This window comes from Marmota monax, unplaced genomic scaffold, assembly GCF_021218885.2.
Source record: "Marmota monax isolate L192 unplaced genomic scaffold, Marmota_monax_Labrador192_F-V1.1 WCK01_AAM20220418_F8-fsc00151, whole genome shotgun sequence".
Lineage (NCBI taxonomy): Eukaryota > Metazoa > Chordata > Mammalia > Rodentia > Sciuridae > Marmota > Marmota monax.
The window spans coordinates 2,961,869-2,982,830 of NW_026694226.1; the positions used below are offsets into that span (position 1 = coordinate 2,961,869).

At 43.2% G+C, this 20,962-nt stretch overlaps 2 protein-coding genes across 3 annotated transcripts; one reads left to right on the forward strand and one right to left on the reverse strand.

The window, feature by feature from the left end:
• Positions 1-571: 571 nt before the first annotated feature.
• Positions 572-16,715, forward strand: Stat2 (signal transducer and activator of transcription 2). 2 transcript variants are annotated; one of them, XM_046466712.2, is made up of 25 exons: positions 572-726; positions 2,897-3,034; positions 3,196-3,349; positions 3,672-3,764; positions 3,954-4,043; positions 4,135-4,210; positions 4,621-4,706; positions 4,850-5,001; positions 6,469-6,624; positions 6,732-6,824; positions 7,042-7,101; positions 7,485-7,499; positions 7,726-7,819; positions 7,959-8,006; positions 8,085-8,168; positions 8,332-8,430; positions 8,524-8,659; positions 8,779-8,831; positions 8,962-9,056; positions 10,350-10,486; positions 10,679-10,861; positions 11,094-11,151; positions 14,413-14,553; positions 14,641-14,747; positions 15,028-16,715. In XM_046466712.2, the coding sequence occupies exons 2-25, from the start codon at positions 2,904-2,906 to the stop codon at positions 15,162-15,164; spliced, it is 2,478 nt and encodes an 825-aa protein (XP_046322668.1). In that variant the 5' UTR covers positions 572-726; positions 2,897-2,903; the 3' UTR covers positions 15,165-16,715. The 2 variants fall into 2 exon arrangements, with proteins under 2 accessions (XP_046322668.1, XP_046322667.1); XM_046466711.2 differs by having other exon boundaries at positions 14,413-14,747.
• A 1,298-nt stretch (positions 16,716-18,013) lies between these two features.
• Il23a (interleukin 23 subunit alpha) lies at positions 18,014-20,050 on the reverse strand. The gene is made up of 4 exons (XM_046466726.2): positions 19,298-20,050; positions 18,879-18,980; positions 18,587-18,718; positions 18,014-18,483 (listed from the first exon to the last, which is right to left on the reverse strand). The coding sequence occupies exons 1-4, from the start codon at positions 19,457-19,459 to the stop codon at positions 18,322-18,324; spliced, it is 558 nt and encodes a 185-aa protein (XP_046322682.1). The 5' UTR covers positions 19,460-20,050; the 3' UTR covers positions 18,014-18,321.
• Positions 20,051-20,962: the final 912 nt, after the last annotated feature.

The following is a 20,962-nucleotide window of genomic DNA, read 5'->3' on the forward strand; positions in this document are numbered from 1 at the left end:
CAACTAAAAAATAAATATTAAAAAAAAAAGTTTGGGGTTTGGAATTAGAAGATAGTCTTGAATCCAAGCTCCATTTGTTATTGCCTGCTGATCACTGAATAAGTAGTCTCTTTCTCGAAGTTCGTTTTAAAAATTTCTAAAGTGGGGATAATGATTTTCACCTGAAAGCGTTGTTGTGGAAATTAAAAACGATACCAAGAACCTAAAGTGTTTATCTCTCTACCCTCAATAAATAATAACAACTATTTCTCCTTACCGCAAGCCTCTCCTTTCTATCCTAAAGTATCGAAGTTCTAGTCCCACCTCTTCCCCTCAAGCCCCGAGCGCTTCCACGGTTAAGTCAGTTTCGATTCCGGGTGGAGGGAGATTCGGGTTCTCGAAAGTCAGCTGTTTCAGAGCTGGGCTAGTCCAACAATTGGACTCCTCCCCTCGCAGGATTCCTCACCAATCACTGGAGCTGGAGGTGTGGCTTGGGCAAAGTTTGTCCCGCCCATTGCAGAGGGCGGAGATGTGATGGCACCAACCCGGGGAAGGGCTTGGTGAGTGGCAGTAGTGCCAGGGCTGAGCTTATGGGTTCATTTGCGACTCAAGCCCTCTAGGCTTAGAGTCCGAAGGGCGGGACGAAGTTGTGGGCGGGGCAGGAAGCCTTGGTACCTCAGCTACGTTTGAGGATTGGAAGTCTCGATCACAGCCACTGGAGGGACCGGTTACTGGGACCCTAACGAGGTACCGCCCCTGAGAGAGTGTGGGGGATTGGAGTGAAGGGGCAAATTCTTGCCTGGGAAGGGCTGCTGGTCCCAGGGTTACGGGCTAGACGAGGCAACTTCTGTCTTCTAGTGGTAAATAGGAGCTTTCTGCTGTGTCCTGGATCTTAACCCTCCTGTCCAGTCTAGCTCCCCAATTCTACCTCCCCCTCCCAGAACTCCCCTGCAGCCTCGGAGACCCGGAACCTGGTTTTGTTACATGGATTTGATGTCTTTATATTTATTTTTTTTTTTTAGTTTGTATCTTTGTTTGTATGTGGTGCTGAGGATCGAACCCAGGCCGCACGCATGCCAGGCGAGCAAGCTACCGCTTGAGCCACATCCCCAGCCCGGATTCGATGTCTTAATCAAAGCTTTTGTCTCTGTCCTGCATTACTTTTTGTCCTTACCAAAAAGCAATGTCTAAAGATAGACATGATGTATCATCCTCTTTGTTAAGTAAAAATGTGTAAGTTGCCCTGTGTGGTATCAAATAAAACAAAACTGTCTTTTGCCTGTCACCAAGCGGGCTGTACTGGGCATGCTTCTCCCCACTGCCATCTGATGTCTGTTAAGGAAATTAAAACATATTCTTGTTGCATCCTGAGTCTAACTGAACAGAACAAACATGCACATTTGTGTTCTAAAAAGGTCACATGACTTTATACAGAGCAAAGAAAAAAATTTTTCTTCTAGGATGAATTAACATGAGCTGTCCCTCTGAAAATAGGAACAGAGGAGGCGAAGGATTGGGCAGGAACTCCTGTTTTTAATTTTAACCCTTTTTATAATGCTGGATTTCTTCATCTTCCTTTTATTTGCTGTTGCTGGGGATGGAACCCAGGACCTAGGGCCTCAGATATGCTTGGTAAGGGCTCTACCACTAAGCTACATCCTAGCTTAGTGCTTGATCCTTTTAAACTATATATGTTTTTTTGTTTTGTTTTGTTTTGGTACCAAAGATTGAAGCCAGGGGTACTTAACCACTGAGCCACATTCCCAGCCCTTTTTTATTTTTTTATTTTGAGACAGGGTCTTGCTAAGTTGCCTAGGGCCTTGCCAAGTTGCTGAAGCTGACTTGGAATCCTCCTGCTTCAGAAGCCTTCTGAGTTTTTAGGGTTACAGGTATACATCACAGCTCCTGCAAAAAACAGTTTTGTGAGAAATTTCTGGATCTTAGAGCTGATAATCCACATGGAGAATCAGAGATTGAAAGAGATCCTAAAAATGTCACAGTCTGGGTTGGAGATGTAGATCGCTGTGATAGAGCACTTGCCTAGCATCTATGAGCCCTGGGTTCAATCCCCAGCACTCCAAAAAAAAAAAAAAAAAAAAAAAAGAAATCACAATCTTAGGAATTGAATGACCCTTTGCACAGTATTTAGACATCTTCTAGCATGGAACTCCTCCTTCTTAGATGGTGAACAGTTTGTAGGGTGTACTTACCTTACCTCTAAGAAGGTTTCAGTTCCTAAAAAAGCTTCATGGCCAGCAGAGATCATAAATATTTAAGACCAACACTGATATTTACTCCAGCCTAAATGAATATAGACACAAACAAATATGTTTAAAATAAATTAATCTAGGAAGATAGATGAAATAGCAGAAATATTATTATTTGTTAAAGTTGGGTGATGGATACATGAATGATCCTGTCATTGTATTTATGTGTGTGTTTGAAAATTACCATTATAACAAAAAGACCTCACATATTGGAACTATTGAATTATATTCCCTGGAAGAATATTCACTGAACTATAATAGAGATCATTTCTTTTTTTTAAATGTTTTTTTAATGTTTATTTTTTAGTTGTAGTTGGACACAACACCTTTATTTGACTTGTTTATTTTTGTATGTGGTGCTGAGGATCAAACTCAAGGTCTTGCACTTGTGAGGCGAGCGAGCGCTCTACCGCTGAGCCACAATCCCAGCCCCCAGAGATCATTTCTGGAGATGAAGGGAAGGAAACAAGATTCAGAGTGGGGTCAATTTCAGAGTGGGGTCAATGTAGGCCTTAATATTTCTGTGTTTTTTTTTTAAATTTACTTATGTATTTTAACATTTTAAGCTAGTAGTAATAAACAATCACAAGACTATGGGTAATTTAGACCAGCAAAATATTCAATTGAGAACCTTCATCCTTTCAACTTAGAGCCCAAATGGCGCAGTGGGAGATGCTGCAGAATCTTGATAGCCCATTTCAGGACCAGCTGCATGAGCTGTACTCACAGAGCCTCCTGCCAGTGGACATTCGACAGCACTTGGCTGTCTGGATTGAAGACCAGAACTGGTGAGGGCTTCTGCAGTAGGGGAGTGGAGTGGATGAAGAAGATAGGTGATTCCTTTCTCCTGATCCCTGGGGATCCCGGAAACAACCTGGAAGGGATTGGAGGGCCTCAGGACAGCAGCTACCTTGCAGAGATTCTAACCCTTTTCATTCCTGGTCCCCAGGAAGGAAGCTGCACTAGACAATGATAATTCTAAGGCCAGCCTGCTCTACTTACACTTCTTGGAGCAACTGAACTATGAGATTGGCCGCTGCAGTCAGGACCCTGAGTGCTTGTTGCTACAGCACAACTTGCGAAAATTCTACAGGGACATTATGGTACCTGGATGAGTTGGGAATAAAAAGGATAGAACTGGCATCCAAGTGAAGTGTAGAGTAAGGTTTGGGGTACAAACCTGAAGATGCAAATGGAGAAGAACAGATCTGGGGAAAGAGTCTGGACCTTGGGGATCATTAGCAGAGAGATGAGCAAAGTATAGCTGATAGTGTTGGGAAAATGCTAGAGTTTGGGGTGGAAAAGAGAAAGGGCTGGGGACTTTGAAGAAGGCAAAAATACTAGGAACGTTAGTGGGAGGATCTAGGGTGGCTGGTCATTGAAGATGATTGAATATGAACAATTCTCCCTCTTTTCCTACTCTAGGACTTTCCACAGGGCTCCACCCAATTGGCTGAGATGATCTTTAATCTACTTCTGGAAGAAAAAAGAATTCTGAATCAAGCCCAGAGGGCTCAGGTGGGGAAAACAATTTTATGATGATTTTGGAAGTCGTGGAGTAGAAAGGGGTCCATGGAAAGGACTCCTGGGATTTGTCTCAGAATAGGATCCCCCCACCTCACCCATCCTATGGAATTATTTTAGGGATGAAAGGATTTAAGAGATAAAAATCAGGGTTAAAATTTGATCAGAGCCTCTTTATTACAGGAGCAAGGAAAGCCAGCCCTTGAAGCATCTGTGGATAGCCAGCAGCCTGAGATTGAATCTCGCATCCAGGATTTAAGGGTTATGATGGAGGTTGGTCATTGTGGCATGAGTTGGGGTGGGCAGGGCTTAGCCTTATTCCTTCCTCAGAAGCAGCCTCATCGAGGTCCCATCTCCTCTGTAGAAGCTGGTGAAATCCCTCAACCAACTGAAAGAACTGCAGGATATCTTCAACTTCCGGTTTAATATTTACAAAAAAGGTAGAAAGCACTTAGAGGGATGGGAGAAAGACTGGTGGCTGCTCGGAGGGAAAGGGTGATGGAGCACAGAATTGGAAAGTTCCAGTGAGCAAGTCACTTTTGGCCAATTCCACTAACTGCAGTCCTGTTGCCTTGCAAAGCTATAAATGCTAGGGTGTGCTATGAAAGTTGAGGTGGAAATGCAGGGACGGAATGGAGGAAATGCATGGAAAACTCCATTAGCAGATTGAATGGACTTTGGTCCCTTCAGAATTTGCTCAAAGGCCCCCCTGTGCCTGTCCTTTTTTTTTTTTTTTTTTTTTTTCCGTTTCCCCTTTTTCCTCCAGAATTTCCCCTCTCTGACTCTGAGATCTGGGCTGGGAAAGAGAGAGGAAGGAGCTCCTGATCTGACTTCTGCTCTGGCCCTTTAGGGAAGACGTCCTCTTCGGATCCCCATCAGAACAAAGAGCTACAGCTTCTTCAGGAAACTCTCAATGACCTGGACAAAAGGAGAAAGGTGGGAGGCAGGGGATAGAGGGAGTGGGTGGCAAGGAACTGGGAAAATAAAGGGATTTGGGGAGCCCTAGACCCTTAGCCTTGGCTTTTTTTCTCCTCATCCTAAGTTAGATGTGCTGCATACTCACATTATCTCTTTGCCAGGAGGTGCTAGATACCTCCAAAGCAGTGGTAGGCCGATTAACTACCCTAATTGAACTACTGCTGCCAAAGTTGGATGAGTGGAAAGCCCAACAGCAAAAAGCCTGCATTGGAGCCCCGCTGGACCAGGTTGGGTTGGAACGTCTGGAGAACTGGTGAGAGAAAATATATTTTCTCCTAATTATCTTATACACCTTAACCCTAGTCCTGGCCATTTCTTGTTTTCTAAGTTGTAATGCCCTGTATACAGCAAAAGGTATTCTTCTTACTAGTCTCTGCTCCCCAAAATGATCTCAGCTCCCTTGTCAGACTATAACTATACTCTATTCTTTGTCCTCACTATCCAGGGAACCCAGAGCCCAGACTTGGGTTAATCCACAACCTGGTTTCTCCTTCCTTTTTTTAAAAAAAATATTTTTTTAGTTGTCAATGAACTTTATTTTGTTTATTTATATGCAGTGCTGAGAATTGAACCTAGTGACTCACACATGCTAGGCAAGCACTCTACCACTGAGTCACAACCCCAGCCCTCTCCTTCCTATATATATGTAGTTATAAATGGACAGGATACCTTTATTTTGTTTGTTTAATTTTTATGTGGTGCTGAGGATTGAACCCAGTGCCTCATGTGTGCTAGGCAATGCTCTACCACTAAGCCACAACCCTCCTTCCTTTTTAATTACTCAACAAATATAGGAAGGAAGGAAAGTGACCTATTATCTTTACTACCCTGATGAGCTTATTAGACAAAAATTGAGAGCTGGAGGTGTAACTCAGTAGTAAAGAACTTGCTTAGGATGTATAAGGTCTGAGTTGGATCCCCAGCATGGCCAAAAAAAAAAAAAAAAAAAAAAAAAAAAAATATATATATATATATAGGTTCTTCAGTGAGAAGTGAGACTGCCTGGGATCACATATAACCTTTATCTCTTACAGCTGTAGAATCTTGAGCAAGTCACTTAACCTTTCTGTGCTTCAGTTTTATCATTATAAGATGGGGATAATAATAGTACCTACCTCATGGAATGGAATAGTAGTATCATGGAGTGGTCATAAAGATTAAATGCATTAGTGTGTATAAAGATCTTCATATAAATCAAACATAGCAAGCATCATATGAAGGTTAATTGTTATTATGTTAATAGACGTTTCATTAGTTTTTTTTTGTTGTTGTTGTTGTTGTTTGTTTGATTTTTTGTTATCAGGGCTTGAACTCAGGGGCATTTAACCACTGAGCCACATCCCCAACCCTTTTTATAATATTTTATTTTGAGATATAGTCTCGCTAAATTTCTTAGGGCCTCACTAAGTTTCTTATGGCCTTGCTAAGTTGCTGAGACTGGCTTAAACTTGTGATCATCCCACTTCAGCCTCCTGAACTGCTGGGATTACAGGCCTGTGCCATGGCACTTGGCTTTCAATCAGTTTTTTAAGTGAAAATGATTTTCATTTTTATGTCTTAGATTATGAATCATGTTGAGTAATCTGGCATATACCTCCTGGATTTTTTTTTTTTTTTTTTGGTCCCAGGTAGTTTCTGACTCTGCATTAAAGAGATCCCAGACCCTGAGTGGGAGCTCCAAGAAACTCATGGATTCCTTCTCTCTGGATTCTATCACCAGGTTCACAGCTGGAGCAAAGCTGCTGTTTCATCTGAGGCAGCTGCTGAAGCAGCTGGATGAATTGAGACACATTAGCTATGACGGTGACCCCCTGATCAAGGGGGTGAATGTGCAGAATGCCCAGGTCACAGAGTTGCTTCAGAGTCTGCTCCACAGGTCTGGAGTCCATGGAAGGGTCTCTAGGGAGAAAAGGAGAAAAGGAACAAGGGAAGATATTCTTACAGATACTGAACCATGTATTCTCTCCACAATTCTTTCCCCAGAGCCTTTATTGTGGAAACCCAGCCCTGTATGCCCCAGACTCCCCATCGACCCCTCATCCTCAAGACTGGGAGCAAGTTTACTGTCCGAACAAGGTTGGCATTTCAGAACTCGCTCCTGCTTCCTTTTTCTAGCCCTAACACTATATATTTTCTGGTTTTACAGATCTTTTCACTCTTGACCTTTTCTTCTTCATTTCTCTCTGACTCATCTACCTCTTCTACTCTTTTCCTTTATCTTTTTTCAAACATCTGCCTGTCCGGGAGGTTGAGATTGACCATTTTATCCCATCCATCTCCTTCCCCACCCTAGGCTGCTGGTGAGACTCCAGGAAGGCAGTGAGTCACTGACAGTGGAAGTCTCCATCGACAGGTAAGTTGAGACAGGTGAAGGGTAGGATCAAGGAGTGGTGGCCAGGATGGGGGCTGGTGGGGTGAAGAAAGTACTCATTCTTTACAATAACATCTTAGGACTCTCTTCTTCCCCCTTTCATTCAACCTCACAGAAATAACTCATCTTTGGTTGAGCATTTACATGCAGCAACCCCATTTACATAGCAACCCCATGAGATAGGTATTATCAGTGTACCATACGAACAAGGAAACAGGTTCAGAGAGATTATGTCTGTTCTGCAAGGCCACATAGCTAGTAATCTACAGAGGTATGTTTGTACCCAGATCTGTCTGGTCCCACAGAGCAAATTCCTATCTTCTGTACGCTTACTTCTCAATGATTTTTTTTTAATTTCTTTTCAGCAATTCTCCTGAAGGGTAAGTGCCTCACAAGGACACTGCAAACATCTGTGCACTGTATGCATGACCTGCACAACCACATTTGGCAGCCCTGGTGGGAGCACAAATGAGGAGGGAGACTTGGGTGGTACATGGACAAAAGGAAAAGGGTATGTCTGAAATGAAGTGAAACTTTTATTTTCCTCCTGAATTTTTAAAAAAAGTCTGCTCTTTTCCTTCATATGTATTCTTCCTCCTGGAACAGCTTCCGGAAGTTCAACATTCTAACCTCAAACCAGAAAACTTTGACCCCAGAGAAAGGGCAGAGTGATGGTTTGATTTGGGACTTTGGCTTCTTGGTAAGAAGTGTCAATAACTTAAGCTTCTAGTCCAAAGGAAAAAGGTCTGGGGGCAGTTCCCAGGTCTTGAGGCAAAACAGGGGTTCCAGGGACTTCAGGATCCCTATTCTAGCACTCTCTCTTTTTCCTCAATTCGCAGATGCTGGTGGAGCAACGTTCAAGTGGTTCAGGAAAGGGCGGCAATAAAGTAAGGTTGGGACAGGATTGAGGTGCAGAAGGAACTTGTCAAAGGGCCTTCTGATCACTGTGTCTTTGGCTATTGCAGGGGCTGCTGGCTGTGACAGAGGAATTACACATCATTAGCTTCACAGTCAAATACGTCTACCAGGGTCTGAAGCTGCAGCTGAAAGTGAGTGACTGAGGGACAGCCAGAGAGACGAAGCAGATTGGAAAAAGGCATAAGAAAGGGATAAACTAAGGTCCATGGGGTGGGCTTTCACCCGCTTACCTTACCAGATGTCTTTAGCTAGAAACATCACATCCCTCCTGCGTGACTCGGGTCTTCTCCACAGACAGACACCCTCCCTGTGGTGATTATTTCTAACATGAACCAACTCTCAATTGCCTGGGCCTCAATTCTCTGGTTCAATCTGCTCAGCCCAAACCCCCAGGTAGGAGATGGAGCCGGCAGGTGGGAGGTGGGGCTGGAATCTTGGGGTGAGGGGCTGCTTTTGAGCCATCCTGCTTTCCTCTCATCGCTATAGAATCAGCAGTTCTTCACCAGTCCCCCTCAGGCTCCCTGGAGCTTGTTGGGTCCTGCTCTCAGTTGGCAGTTCTCCTCCTATGTTGGCCGAGGCCTCAATCCACAGCAGCTGGGCATGCTGAAGAACAAGCTATTCGGTATAATTCTTTTTCTTTTCTCTCAACCTTTCCCCAGCCTTAGTCTGGCAAGCCCCCTGTCCCCTGACCTGGCCTTGGCTCCTCTGTCATCTGAAGAGATTTATGGTTCTTTCCCACAGGGCAGAATTCTGGAGGAGAGGATGCATTGTTGTCCTGGGCTGACTTCAGTAAGGTAACTAACTCCCCGCATCCTATGCAGTTAGATCTAGGCCCTCAATCCAAATACTGGCCCTTCCCTGTCACTCCTTCCCTACAATGGAGAAAACTCCATATCTCTTTCTGCCTTTCCATTTCAACTTCAGCGAGAGAGCCCCCCTGGCAAGTTACCATTCTGGACATGGCTGGACAAAATTCTGGAGTTGGTACATGACTACCTGAAGGATCTCTGGAATGATGAGTAAGGACCTTGGTCAGCCTTCCCATTACAGGTCTGTTCTTTCTGGGCTCAGGACTGGACTCTTGGCGCCCTCGTGTGGCAAACAGGGAGAGAGCAAAAACTACAGGTGACATTTTTTCCTTTTTCTTTTTTTTTTTTTAATATTTTTTTTAGTTGTAGATGGACACAATACCTTTACTTTATTTGTTTATTTTTATGTGGTGCTGGGAATCTAACCCAATTCTGAGGCTCACACATGTTAGGTAAGCACTCTATTACTGAGCCACAACCTCAGCCCACATTTCTTCTTCTTTTTTTTTAATACCTTTATTTTGTTTATTTATTTTTATGTGGTTCTGGGGATCTAACCCAGTGCCTCACACATGCTAGGTAAGCACTCTACCACTGAGCCACAACCCCAGCCCCAACACATATTTTTTCTTTTTTTGTGTGTATGGTACTGGGGATCGAACCCAGGGCCTTGTGCATGTGAAGCAAACACTCTATCAACTGAGCTATATCCCCAGCCCTACAGATGACATTTCTAATCACAGAGTTGTATTTGTCAAGCATCTATTGTGTCCCAGAACCTACTGGGTGTTCTGATGAATTCTTTCATTTAATCCTTAAAACCATACTGAGTAGTTGGTATTACCACCCTCATTTCAAGTGAGGAAACTTGTTTTGTATTTTTGGTACCGAGGATTGAGCCCAGGAGCAGTTTACCACTGAGCCACATCCCCAGCCCTTTATTTAATTTATTATTTATTTTGAGACAGAGTCTTCAGAGTCTTACCAAGCTGCTTAGGACTTTGCCCCTGGGATTATAAGTGTGAGCTGCCATCCCTGGCCTCCTTTTTTTTTTTTTTTTTTGAGACAGGATCTCACTAAGTTGCTAAGAGTCTCACAATTTGCTGAGGCTGGCCTTGAACTTGTGATCCTTTCCTTTAACTTCCCAGTTTCTGGGATTATAGGTGTATACCCAGCAGGAAACTCAATGTTAGAAAAGTTAATCAATTTACCCAGATGACAGAGTTGGGATTCAAACCTAGGCCTAGATGACTCCAAGGCTCTCTCCACCACACTACCTGCCTGTTTGCACATCACTTGGCCTTTACATTGTGCTTTTCACCTGTGTGATCTCACTAAATCCTCATACCTCTTAAAATCCTGGGGCCAGGTGGCACTATCACCAATGAGAAGTGACTTGGTCAAGATATAAAAGTTTATAAGTGAGAGAGCTGAGGCCAAAACCAAATGCTCACTCCCACACACGAGGGACTGGGGGTCTTGCAGCTATTTTCTGTGTTCCAGACGCATCATGGGCTTTGTGAGCCGGAGCCAGGAACGCCGGCTGCTGAAAAGGATGGTCTCTGGAACGTTTCTGCTACGTTTCAGTGAAACATCGGAAGGAGGCATTACCTGCTCCTGGGTGGAACACCAGGATGATGGTCAGCTGCTCTGCCCTGCCATTCCCATACCTTTTCCTTTCTGCCTAGCCTGCCTTTTGCCCTTCTGCCTGCTGTTGGCTTCTTGGGCTCTGTCCTGAATCCTCTAGCAGCTTTGGGGCTGGGAAGCCAGGGAGAGAATCTCCTAGGTGAGCCTCTTCACTCTAGCCAGCCTCTTCTGTATTCACTTTCCAGATAGGGTGCTTATCTACTCTGTGCAGCCCTACACCAAGGAGGTGTTGCAGTCACTCCCACTGACTGAAATCATCCGCCATTACCAGCTGCTTGCTGAGGAGAACATACCTGAGAACCCCCTGCGCTTCCTCTATCCACGAATCCCCCGCGATGAGGCTTTTGGGCGCTACTACCAGGAAAAAGGTGGGAATAATTAACATATTTTATTACTAGATTAGAAGGATTCTCAGACATCCATAAATCCAGTTCCCTCCTTTCAAACACAGGAAAACTAATATCCACAGCAGCTAAGGGATTTATCCATGGGGATGCTAGTCAGGGGGATAAAATTGTTAAGATCTTCTGTACTTGGGGAACCAGTGAGCTGTGTGTCCAATATGCTGACCTCCTCCACCTCCTGTGTATGTGCCCACAGTTAATCTCCAGGAGCGGAGGAAATACCTGAAACGTAGGCTCATTGTGGTCTCTAACAGGTGAGATATGAATTCTTCACCCATCCTCCAGAATTTCCTTGGCTGATATAGTGACTTTAATCTGCCAAATTCCAGTCCCTCCAGCCTTCTCTGCCTACTGACCCAGTCTCTACAACCCTCTTATTCCCCGCTACCCATTCTTCTCAACTCTCTCCTTTCTCATATTTTCTTGCTGCCACCCTTAGGTTATCTTCACAAAGCTTCCTTGTTAACAGTAATCATAATCACTGGTATAAATGAGGACTTACCTGGTGCCAACCTTGGTACTAGATTTTTTAAAAACATTTGTTCATTTAATTTTTATGAGGACCCATCAGAGTAGGTAACAATAATGGTCATAGTCACTAAAAGTTTAAGACAGAGATGTTGGCACACGCCTGTAATCCCGGTCACTCAGGAGGCTGAGGCAGGAAGATCACAAGTTTGAGGCCAGTCTTAGCAACTTAATGAAGCCTTGTCTTAAAATTTTTTAAAAAAATCTTAAAAGGTCTGGGGATGTAGCTCAGCGGTAAAGAGCCCTTGAGTTTAATCCCCAGTACCAGACAAACAAACAAGAGTTTATTATGGGCAGGCATTGGACTAAATGCTTTATGTTCATTTTCTCATTTTGTTCGATCTTCACAGTTGTTCTGTGAAGTAGTCACAATTGTTTTCAGCTGAGGAAACTCAGGTTTAGTTTGGTGAAATGACATACCTAGGGAACACGCCTGATAAATGATCCAGGTCTGTGGGATTCCAAAGTTCTGCTTTTGAAAAATAATTTAATTTTTTATTTTTAGTTGACACATATGTTTGTATGTATTTTATACATGTTTATATTTTATACATATATTTCTATATATAAATATGCATATTTATTTTGTACATATTTTGCCCAAAGTGACAGGATTTCATTCTTTTTATGAATGAATAATAATCCATTGTATATATGTATGTATGTATGTGTATATGTGTGAATATAAATTATATGCTTATTACATATAGTATAAATGTTATGTTACTTATATATTTTTTTATCAGTCAGTGAAGCCTCCATTGAATCCATATTTTGGCTATTTACTGCTCAGTAAATATGGGAGTATAGGTATCTTTTTGATATACTTGATTTTATTTCCTTTGGATGTATACCAAGTAGTCAGATATCTGGTCATATGAGAGTCCTTTTTTTAGTTTTTTGAGGAACCTCAGTACTATTCAAGGATAGGAAGCCATTAGTAATAACTATACTAATTTATATTCCCACAAACAGTGTGATAAATGATATATCCTTACCAGTTATTTTGCCCTGTTTTGCCTTAAGACCTGGGAACTGCCCCTAGACCTTTTCCTTTTTGTCATATATATATTTTGTCATATATTTGTTATTTTGTGTCTTTTTAATTAAATTATTCTAACTGGAAGGTGAGATAGTGTCCCATTGTGGGGTTTGGGGAGGTTTTTGTTTGTTAGTTTTGTTTTGTTTGCAGGACTGGGAATTGAACCCAGGGTCTCACATGCTAAGCAAGTGCTCTACCACTGGGCTACATCCCTAGCACTTTTTATATTTTATTTTGAGGCAGGGTCTTGCTGAGTTGCACAGATTGGCCTCAAACATGCTATCCTCCTGCCTCAACCTCCTGATAGCTGAGAATACAGGTGTATGCCACCGTGCCTGACTTCAGTTGTGTGGGTTTTTTTTAATATATATATTTTAGTTGTAAGGGGATACAATATCTTTTTTTTTAGAGAGAAGAGAGAGAGAGAATTTTTTTAATATTTATTTTTCAGTTTTTTGGCAGACACAACATCTTTATTCTATTTTATGTGGTGCTGAGGATGGAACCCAGCGCCCCGCGCATGCCAGGCGAGAGCGGTACTGCTTGAGCCACATCCCCAGCCCTGGGACACAATATCTTTATTTAACTTTACTTTTTTTATGTGGTGCTGAGGATTGAACCCAGTGCCTCATGCATGCTAGGTGGGCACTCTACCACTGACCCACTAACCCTGCCCTCAGTTGTGGTTTTGATTTACATTTGCCAGATGATTGATGATGTTGAACATTTTATTATATACTTATTGGCCATTTGTATATCTTTTGAGAAATGTACATTGAGATCTTTGGCCTGTTTTAAAAAATGGATTATTTGTTTTTATGCTATTGAGTCTTTTTTTAAAGATTTTTTTTAGTTATCATTTTAATATTTTTAGTGGTTATGCGGTGCTGAGGATCGAACCCAGTGCTTTACACATGCTAGGCAAGCGCTCTTCCACTGAGCCACAACCCCAGCCCCTGTTGAGTCTTTTTAATTCCTTCCCTTGTTGGAGATATTGTTTGCAAATATTTTCTCCTACTCTATAGATTGTCTATTAACTCTGTTGATTATTTCATTTGCTGTGCAGAAGCTTCTTAGTTTGATACAATCCCACTTGTCTATTTTTGCTTTAGTTGCCTGCACTTTTGAGGCTCATCCAAAAAGCATTGCCTATACAAATGTTTTACAGTGTTTCCCCTGTATTTTCTTTGAGTCATTTAATAATTTTAAGTCTTGCATTTAGGGCTCTGGTTCATTTTGAGTTGATTTTTTAAATATTTATTTTAGTTGTTGATAGATCTTTATTTATTTATATGTGGCGCTGAGAATAGAACCCAGTGCTTCACACATGCCTGGCAAGTGCGCTACCACTGAGCCCCAGATCCAGCTCTTGAGTTGATTTTTTTAAAGGCTGGAAGACAGGGCTCTAGTTTCATTCTTCTGCAATTTCTTTTTTTTTTTTTAAATCGGCGGGTGAGGGTGGGTAACCAGGGATTGAACTCAGGGACCCTAGACTACTGAGCCACATTCCCAGCCCTATTTTGTATTTTATTTAGAGACAGGATCTTACTGAGTTGCTTAGCACCTCGTTGTTGCTGAGGCTGGCTTTGAACTTGAGATCCTCCTGTCTCAGTCTCTCAAGCCACTGGGATTACAGGTGTGTGCCACTGTGCCTGCCTCTAAAGCCCAAATTTTATCCATTTTATCGCTTCTCAAGAATTATATATTGTTTCTCCTATTACAGTTGATAAATCTGAGACTCAGAGACGTTACATACCTTACCTAAGGTCACTCAGCTAATAAATGATATGATTCAAACTCTATCAAGCCTGATTCAAAGCCCATGCTCTCTAGCCCTTTGCTCTGCTGACTTCTTAGACTAAAGACACAGCCTTTGCTTGTTCTACTATTCCCAACTTCATCTAAACAACTGAGTTCTGCCCCTTTGTTATCTTGGTATATCTAGACAAGTGGATGAGTTGCAACAACCACCAGAGCTTAAACTGGAGCCAGAACTGCCATTGTTAGACCTGGATCTGGGGCTGCCATCAGAGCCAGACCTGGGGCTCGGCCTGGAGTTAGAGCTGGATGCAGGGCTGAATCTGAGGTCAGTGCTGGACCCTGTGCTGGAGACCACTCTGAAGCCAGGACTGGAGCCCACACTGAGGCCTGTGCTGGAACCTACACTCTGCAGGGTATCACACAGCGTGCCAGAGCCAGACCTGAAACCTGTATTACAGCCAATGCCAGAGCCGGATTTACCCTGTGATCTGCAAAACTTGAACACTGAGGGAATGGAAAGTAAGTGATGAGGTGGAACTAGGGAAGAGAAAACACATTCTTTCCTACCTTCCTCTCTGACCCATCACAGAAAAGGCTGAGCTCCATGCTCCTCATTGGAGAGAGAGGCTCATTTCCTGTTGATTCCTTTTATTAGGAAATGCACATGCCTCCCCCTACCCTCATCCTCCATCCTCCAAAGCTCCCCTCAAGCCTTTCTGCTATTGTCCCTCACTTTTCCTGTTGGGTTGGGAACTCCCAACTAAGGTCAGGGTCTGACTTTTCTTTCTGAATTATCCAGTCTTCAGAAACTGTAGAATAGAAGAAATCATGCCAAATGGTGACCCGCTGTTGTCTGGCCAGAACACCACTGACGAGGCTTACATCTCCTGCCCCAGCCATTTCTACACGGATGTACCCTTGACTTCTGACTTCTAGGAGCTACATTTTCTCTGTTATTTCCAAATCTTTTGCCCCTCCTACTCTTCACATCATGATGCTGCTCTTCAAGTATGGGAAATTAGAGATTCTAAGCTGGGGTTCAAGGGGAGAGGTGAAAGAAACATGAATGTGGAAGGGCACCAACAAATCAGAACAGGTACTGGCCATAGTTCTAAATAAGGTCTTGGAGGCTATCTGCTGTGCTGGGAGTCTTAGGGGTCCTGCAGCAGGCCCTGATAGTTTGCAGGTATTGGAGGGCTCAGGGAAGTGGCTTCTTTCCAGTATGGAAGGATTTCAACATTATAATAGTTGGTAAGATTAAACTGGCACACACTAGCATTGGCCCTTTGTGAAGAGTACAGACATGTTATAGAATTCCACTTCTCTTATTATTAAATTCCATTTCTCTATTGGATATTAGTGAATTCAGGGCCTCATGCATGCTAGGCAAATGTTCTATCACAGAGCTGCACACCTAGCCCTTTATTTCTCTCTTCTGGTTCCAACTTTTATCCATTCCTGTCTAAGATAGTTGTGGTTTTTTTTTTTTTTTTTTTCCTTCTTTTCTCGATTCCTGATTTCTTCTTTTTTTTTTTTTTGTTTTTGTTTTTGTTTTTGTTGTTGTTATTGTTGTTGTTACCAGGGATTGAACCTGGGGCACTTAACCACTGAACCACATCCCTCACCCTTTTTTAAATTTTTTAAAATTTTGAGACAGAGTCTCACTAAGTTGCTTAGGGCCTCACTAAGTTGCTGAAGCTAGCTTTGAATTTGTAATCCTCCTGCCTCAGCCTCCTGAGTTGCTGGGTTTACAGGCATGTGACACTGTGCCTGGCCTAAATTTCTTATTTTCTTGCAGGGGTTGAGAGCTTTCTGTCTCAGCCCAGCATGTAAAGCTGCATTCTGAGTAAGGATGTAAAACAGAACTCTTCTTACCAGTCTTCTGCCCTGCTCTGCCCGCTGAGTTGCCTGCATCCTCTCCTTCCCCATAAAGTGATCCTGCCACTCTAATGTGATTGAGAAGCTTTGCACACTAATTTAGGCTGCCTAGTCTCCATTTCCCCACTTAAGAGACAATCACTCCTGGAGGTTGGGATGGTAGGGTTTCTGGGAATGTATGAGTTGCTTTATATAGTATTGGATAAAATTTGATGTTTTTACAGAGGAAGAAATGCTTTGGTAGCTATTTTTTTTTTTTTTTTATTAAGACACCATCCCTTCTTTTGTACAATATAGTGTTTGCCTGAATGGAAGGTCTCTATTCCTTGGGTATAGACCTAGGCAAAAACCACACCAAAGTTCCTGGAACTTAGAACCTTGAAAGTTTATCATATGACCCTGGACATCCTCATACCTTAGCCATTCCCAGGGAACCCCAGAGGCAACTGCCGTTGCTCTTAGATGTGCTTCTGGTGTAATTTAAGGTATAAATGAAAGAGGAGCCCTGCACAGGTGACTATTTCTTGCTTGGTATTCAAGCAAACAGCTCAGTTCAGAAAGGGTCTCTTCTGAGCAGAAATGACTAATAAACTTTGTGCTAACCTTGAAGTGTCTTATCTCGGAACTTCTTCTCCACTCACAGAGACTAAAGTCCTTGGGGACATCATCAGGGACATCCAATATATAAGAGTGAGTTCAGCAAGTTGTGGCCTCTGTTCACCTCTGCATGCCCTTCTTGTTGTATTTCTTCTTTGTCCCTCCATTTGGAGCCGGCCTTCCTGCTTTGCAAATTCTTTGGGATGGGGGTGAGTGATATGTGTTGGGGGTGGGATATAAGTGTTATATGACCATCCTATCATATACTTAGTGGGTGGCAAAGCCAAAACATAAATCCACGTCTGTCTGACTCTGAAGCACACATTCTCTTGATGCTGGGACTGCAGCGAAAAGGAAAGCAAATAATCACTAAGTCCTTCCCTTCCTTTTTTCAGATAGTTTAACTCTCTTCTGGAGTTAACAGAGGTCCTTTAAGGGAGAATCCCATTGGCTTAAGAGATTTACCTTTATCTTCTTGGAATGCCCTTCCCTGCTCACAGCTGAGCCCTACTTTTTTTTTTTTTGTATTGGGGAACACTAAGCTAATTCCCAGCCCACTCCCACCTTTCTTAAAAATATTTATTAGTTGTAGTTGAACACAATACCTTTATTTATTTATTTTTATGTGGTGCTGAGGATTGAACCCAGTGTCTCACACGAGCTAGGCGTGTGCTGTACTGCTGAGCCACAACCCCAACGCCCCCAGCCATGTTTTTTTCTGAGACAGTCTCAGTAAATTGCTTAGGGCCTTGCTGTTAAATTGCCTCCCGAGTCACTGGGATTACATACATGTGCCATCATGCCTGGCTGTGGTCTAATTTTTGATTCTGTAGTGACTGGGGCTCCTATCTTTGGCTCCTATATTCTTGGCCAAGATAGCGGGCAATGGATCAGGGAGCAAGTGTCCTATAGGTGTGCCTCCACTTCCTAATCTCAACTCCTTATAATCCCAGGCTGTTTGCTCAGCCATCAAGGATTTATACTGAAAATATCCCAGTGGCTGGGTATGGTGGCACATACCTATAATTCTAGTGACTCGAGAATCTGAGGCTGAAGAATTGTCAGCTTAAGGCCAGTCTCAGCAATTTAGCAAGACTCTGTCTCAAAAGTATAATGTGGATCAGTGGTTAAGCACCCCTGGGTTCAATCCCTGGTACAAAAAAAAAAAAAAAAGATCCCCCAGGGAGTTGTGAGAAAATCTCACTCTCCACCATAGACCTTCAGAATAGTAGAAAAGTGTACATGTTATAATCCCTTGGCCCTACTTTTCCCATCCATTTATCTTTCACAGTTGAACTTAGAAATTAGACTTGAGAGCCACATAAATAAATCTTTATTGAAAAAAATACATAATTACTTATAAATATAATAAATAATCCTCCTCTCCAAACTGTTCCCATGAGGATAAATAGTACCAAAATTTCTCTTTCCAGCTAATAAATATGCAACTTTGTCACACGTCATCATCTTAAGTCAGTATTAGCAGTTTTTCAACATGCAAGTCCTATTAAAATTAGTGGGCTAATTAACTTGTTGGCTCATAGTTGTGTGGGTCAATAGATATATCTTATCATTGCTGAGCCATGTCCATCTGGGTGCCATCTTTAAGCTGTTGCCTTCAGGGGCTCTGGGTTGCTGCTCCATGGGCAAACACCCGGGCAGCTACAGCTATAAAGGCCTGGAGGCTGCGAAGGATCTTGAAGCGGAGAAGGAGACGTTGCCACGGCTGGCTGGGACTGGGGTTGGGAGTCTGTGGAGTCTCCAAGTGGTGACCCTCAGGCTGAAAGGACACAGTGCAGTCAGAAAAGACTCTAGATCCTTATCCCATAGCCTCTGTCTCTTAACACCAGCTAGCCCTCATCCTCCACACCACTTGTTCATACCTGTAGGAGTTGGCTGAGGCCCAGAAGGGAGGCATGAAGCTGGCCCACAGGACCATCATCCCCTGTGAAAATGTCTGAGCCCAGAAGCTTCTCATAAAAAATCAGACCCTGGTGGATCCTTTGCAAGCAGAACTAGAGAGAAAAGAAAGCAATAAAAGGTGGATACACTATTCTTATTCATTGAAGATCCACCCAGTTCTTTACCATTCTCAGAAAACTTCTAGTTCACCACAGTGCCCAGCTATAGGCCCAGTCCCCTCTCCCTTCAGGGCTAGCCTCATCTTAGTGGTACCTGACTATTGTCCCTGAGTCCTTGGGGATCACAGCCATCCCCACATTGGATATGGGGGACATCATTTGTAGTCTCTTCTTCTCCCTCTTCTCTCAGTAGATCCTGGAATGGAGAAAGGGAATGGGAAGAATACAACACATACTTATTGTTTTCTTTGCAGTGCTGGGGATTGAACCAAGGGCTGAACACATGCTAGGCAAGTGCTCTATGAGCAACAACTCCAGCCCAAGATAAGTACTTTTAAATCCTACTGGATCCTTACACCCATGATTCTCTCAGGAACCCCAGTCTCCTTTCCTTTCTCATTCCCTGATCGCCTTCAACCCTTAAGCATCCACCCAAGGCCACAGCTTCCATTCAGTCGTGCAGCCTTGGAAGGCTTGAAGAGGTTCCTTTCAGTCCCACGGGCTAACACTCACCATATGTCCCACTAGTGGATGTGCACTCCAGACCAGTGTGCAGAGCTTCTGTGAGAGCTCCTGGCACTGAGCCCAGGAAGGGCTGCTACTCCCAGGCACAGCCCAGCCCTGAGCTGTCCAGGGCAGCAGCAATAGCAGCATCACAGCTCTGATCCCCAGCATTATGTCGCCTACTTCTCAAATCTGTTTCTGTGACCTGCACTAGTCCTTGTGGAATCTCTGCCCACTTCCCCTTGCTCTGAGACTAATTCTGTCTGATCTGCTTTGGTTCTGGTTCTCTCTGTTTTTCACAGAGATTCTGAGCTGCTTCCGTTGTTTTTCTCCCTCTTTTTAAGGTCCCTGCATTGTAAGGCCCGCCCTTTACACTAGCAGGTGACTCACAGCAGGTGGGATTCCCCTCCCTGCATCATTCCCCTCTGTGGAGAGCCCAGGTATGTAGCCTCAGTTCCAGGGGAAATGATTAGTGAGGTTGCTGTGGCTAGAAGCCTAGGATGAGATACATGTGTAATGCTCTCCAGGAATTGAAATGGCTTTAGAAGGGGTAGGGGAAGTAACGAACATTTAAATTAATCTGGTCTCAAGTTCCTTCCTGTTTAATCTGTCTCTGATCTTTTTGCCTCTCAAAACTATACCCCTACCACACCCCAAACCTAATTTCCTCACTTCCTCTTGCCTGAGGAAAAACCAAAAACAGAGAAACATTCACTCAACTCCCAAAAGGATGGTGAGCTCATCTTGGAATGAAGTTTGATTCCTACCTAATGACCTGCTATCTAAGAATAAGGGAGTTCTTTTTCTCCATTGGAAAGTCTACCCCTTACCCCCATTGGGTGGTCCTAGTTTCTTAGGAGAGAATGAACATTAAGGTACTTGTGAAATGGGAAGCCATATGAGTGTAATATAAGGTATTATTATGGCTGGCATGGTGGCACATGCCTGTAATCTCAACAACTCTGGAGGCTGAGGCAGGAGGATTGCAAGTTCAAAACCAGCCTTAGCAATTTAGCAAGGCCCTAAGCAACTTAGCAAGACCCTGTCTCTCAATAAAATATAAAAAAAATGGCTGGGGATGTGCCTCCATGGTTAAGCACCCGTGGGTTTAATCCCAATCCCAGGTACCAAAAATAAAACAAGGTGTTATTGCTCCCCATTTCAGTTCTCACTATAGAGAGCATTTGTAGAGGTGAGGTTGTTGACTAAGAAGCACCTGTTTTTTTTTATTTTGTTTTGTTGGTACTGGGAATTGAACTCAGGGGCACTTTATCACTAAGCCACATCCCTAGCCCTTTTTATTTTGAGACAGGTTCTTGTTAAATTGCTTAAGCTAATTTTGAACTTTAGATCTTCCTGCCTCAACCTCCCGATTATAGAATCACAGGAGTGCACCACCACTCCCATTGCACCTGATTTTTCAACTCATTTAGTGGCCCAAGTTTTCATGGGCTTTGTGGAACTCAGATGATTTTTTTTTTTTTTTTTGAGATACCAACATAAGAAAGAACTCAAAGTCCAAAGTAGATATTCTTGTCCCCAGTCCCTAGTCCATGACAAGGAAGTCCAGGAGTTCTGGATAGTTGAAGGTGCCTAGTGACATTACCCCTGACTGGTCCTTTAGCCTGTTGCATCCCTGGGTAAAATCCACTGACACTGATTTCATCACCCTCC

Excerpts from the sequence above, each read along its gene's own strand:
- Il23a (XM_046466726.2), bottom strand. The coding sequence starts at position 19,459 with ATGCTGGGGATCAGAGCTGTGATGCTGCTATTGCTGCTGCCCTGGACA. Across the intron at positions 18,981-19,297 it reads ATCCACTAGTGGGACATATG|GATCTACTGAGAGAAGAGGG; the intron begins GTGAGTGTTAGC and ends TCTCCATTCCAG. Across the intron at positions 18,719-18,878 it reads GACTCAGGGACAATAGTCAG|TTCTGCTTGCAAAGGATCCA; the intron begins GTACCACTAAGA and ends TTTTCTCTCTAG.
- Stat2 (XM_046466711.2), top strand. The coding sequence starts at position 2,904 with ATGGCGCAGTGGGAGATGCTGCAGAATCTTGATAGCCCATTTCAGGAC. Across the intron at positions 4,707-4,849 it reads ACCTGGACAAAAGGAGAAAG|GAGGTGCTAGATACCTCCAA; the intron begins GTGGGAGGCAGG and ends TCTCTTTGCCAG. Across the intron at positions 5,002-6,468 it reads TTGGAACGTCTGGAGAACTG|GTTCACAGCTGGAGCAAAGC; the intron begins GTGAGAGAAAAT and ends TTCTATCACCAG.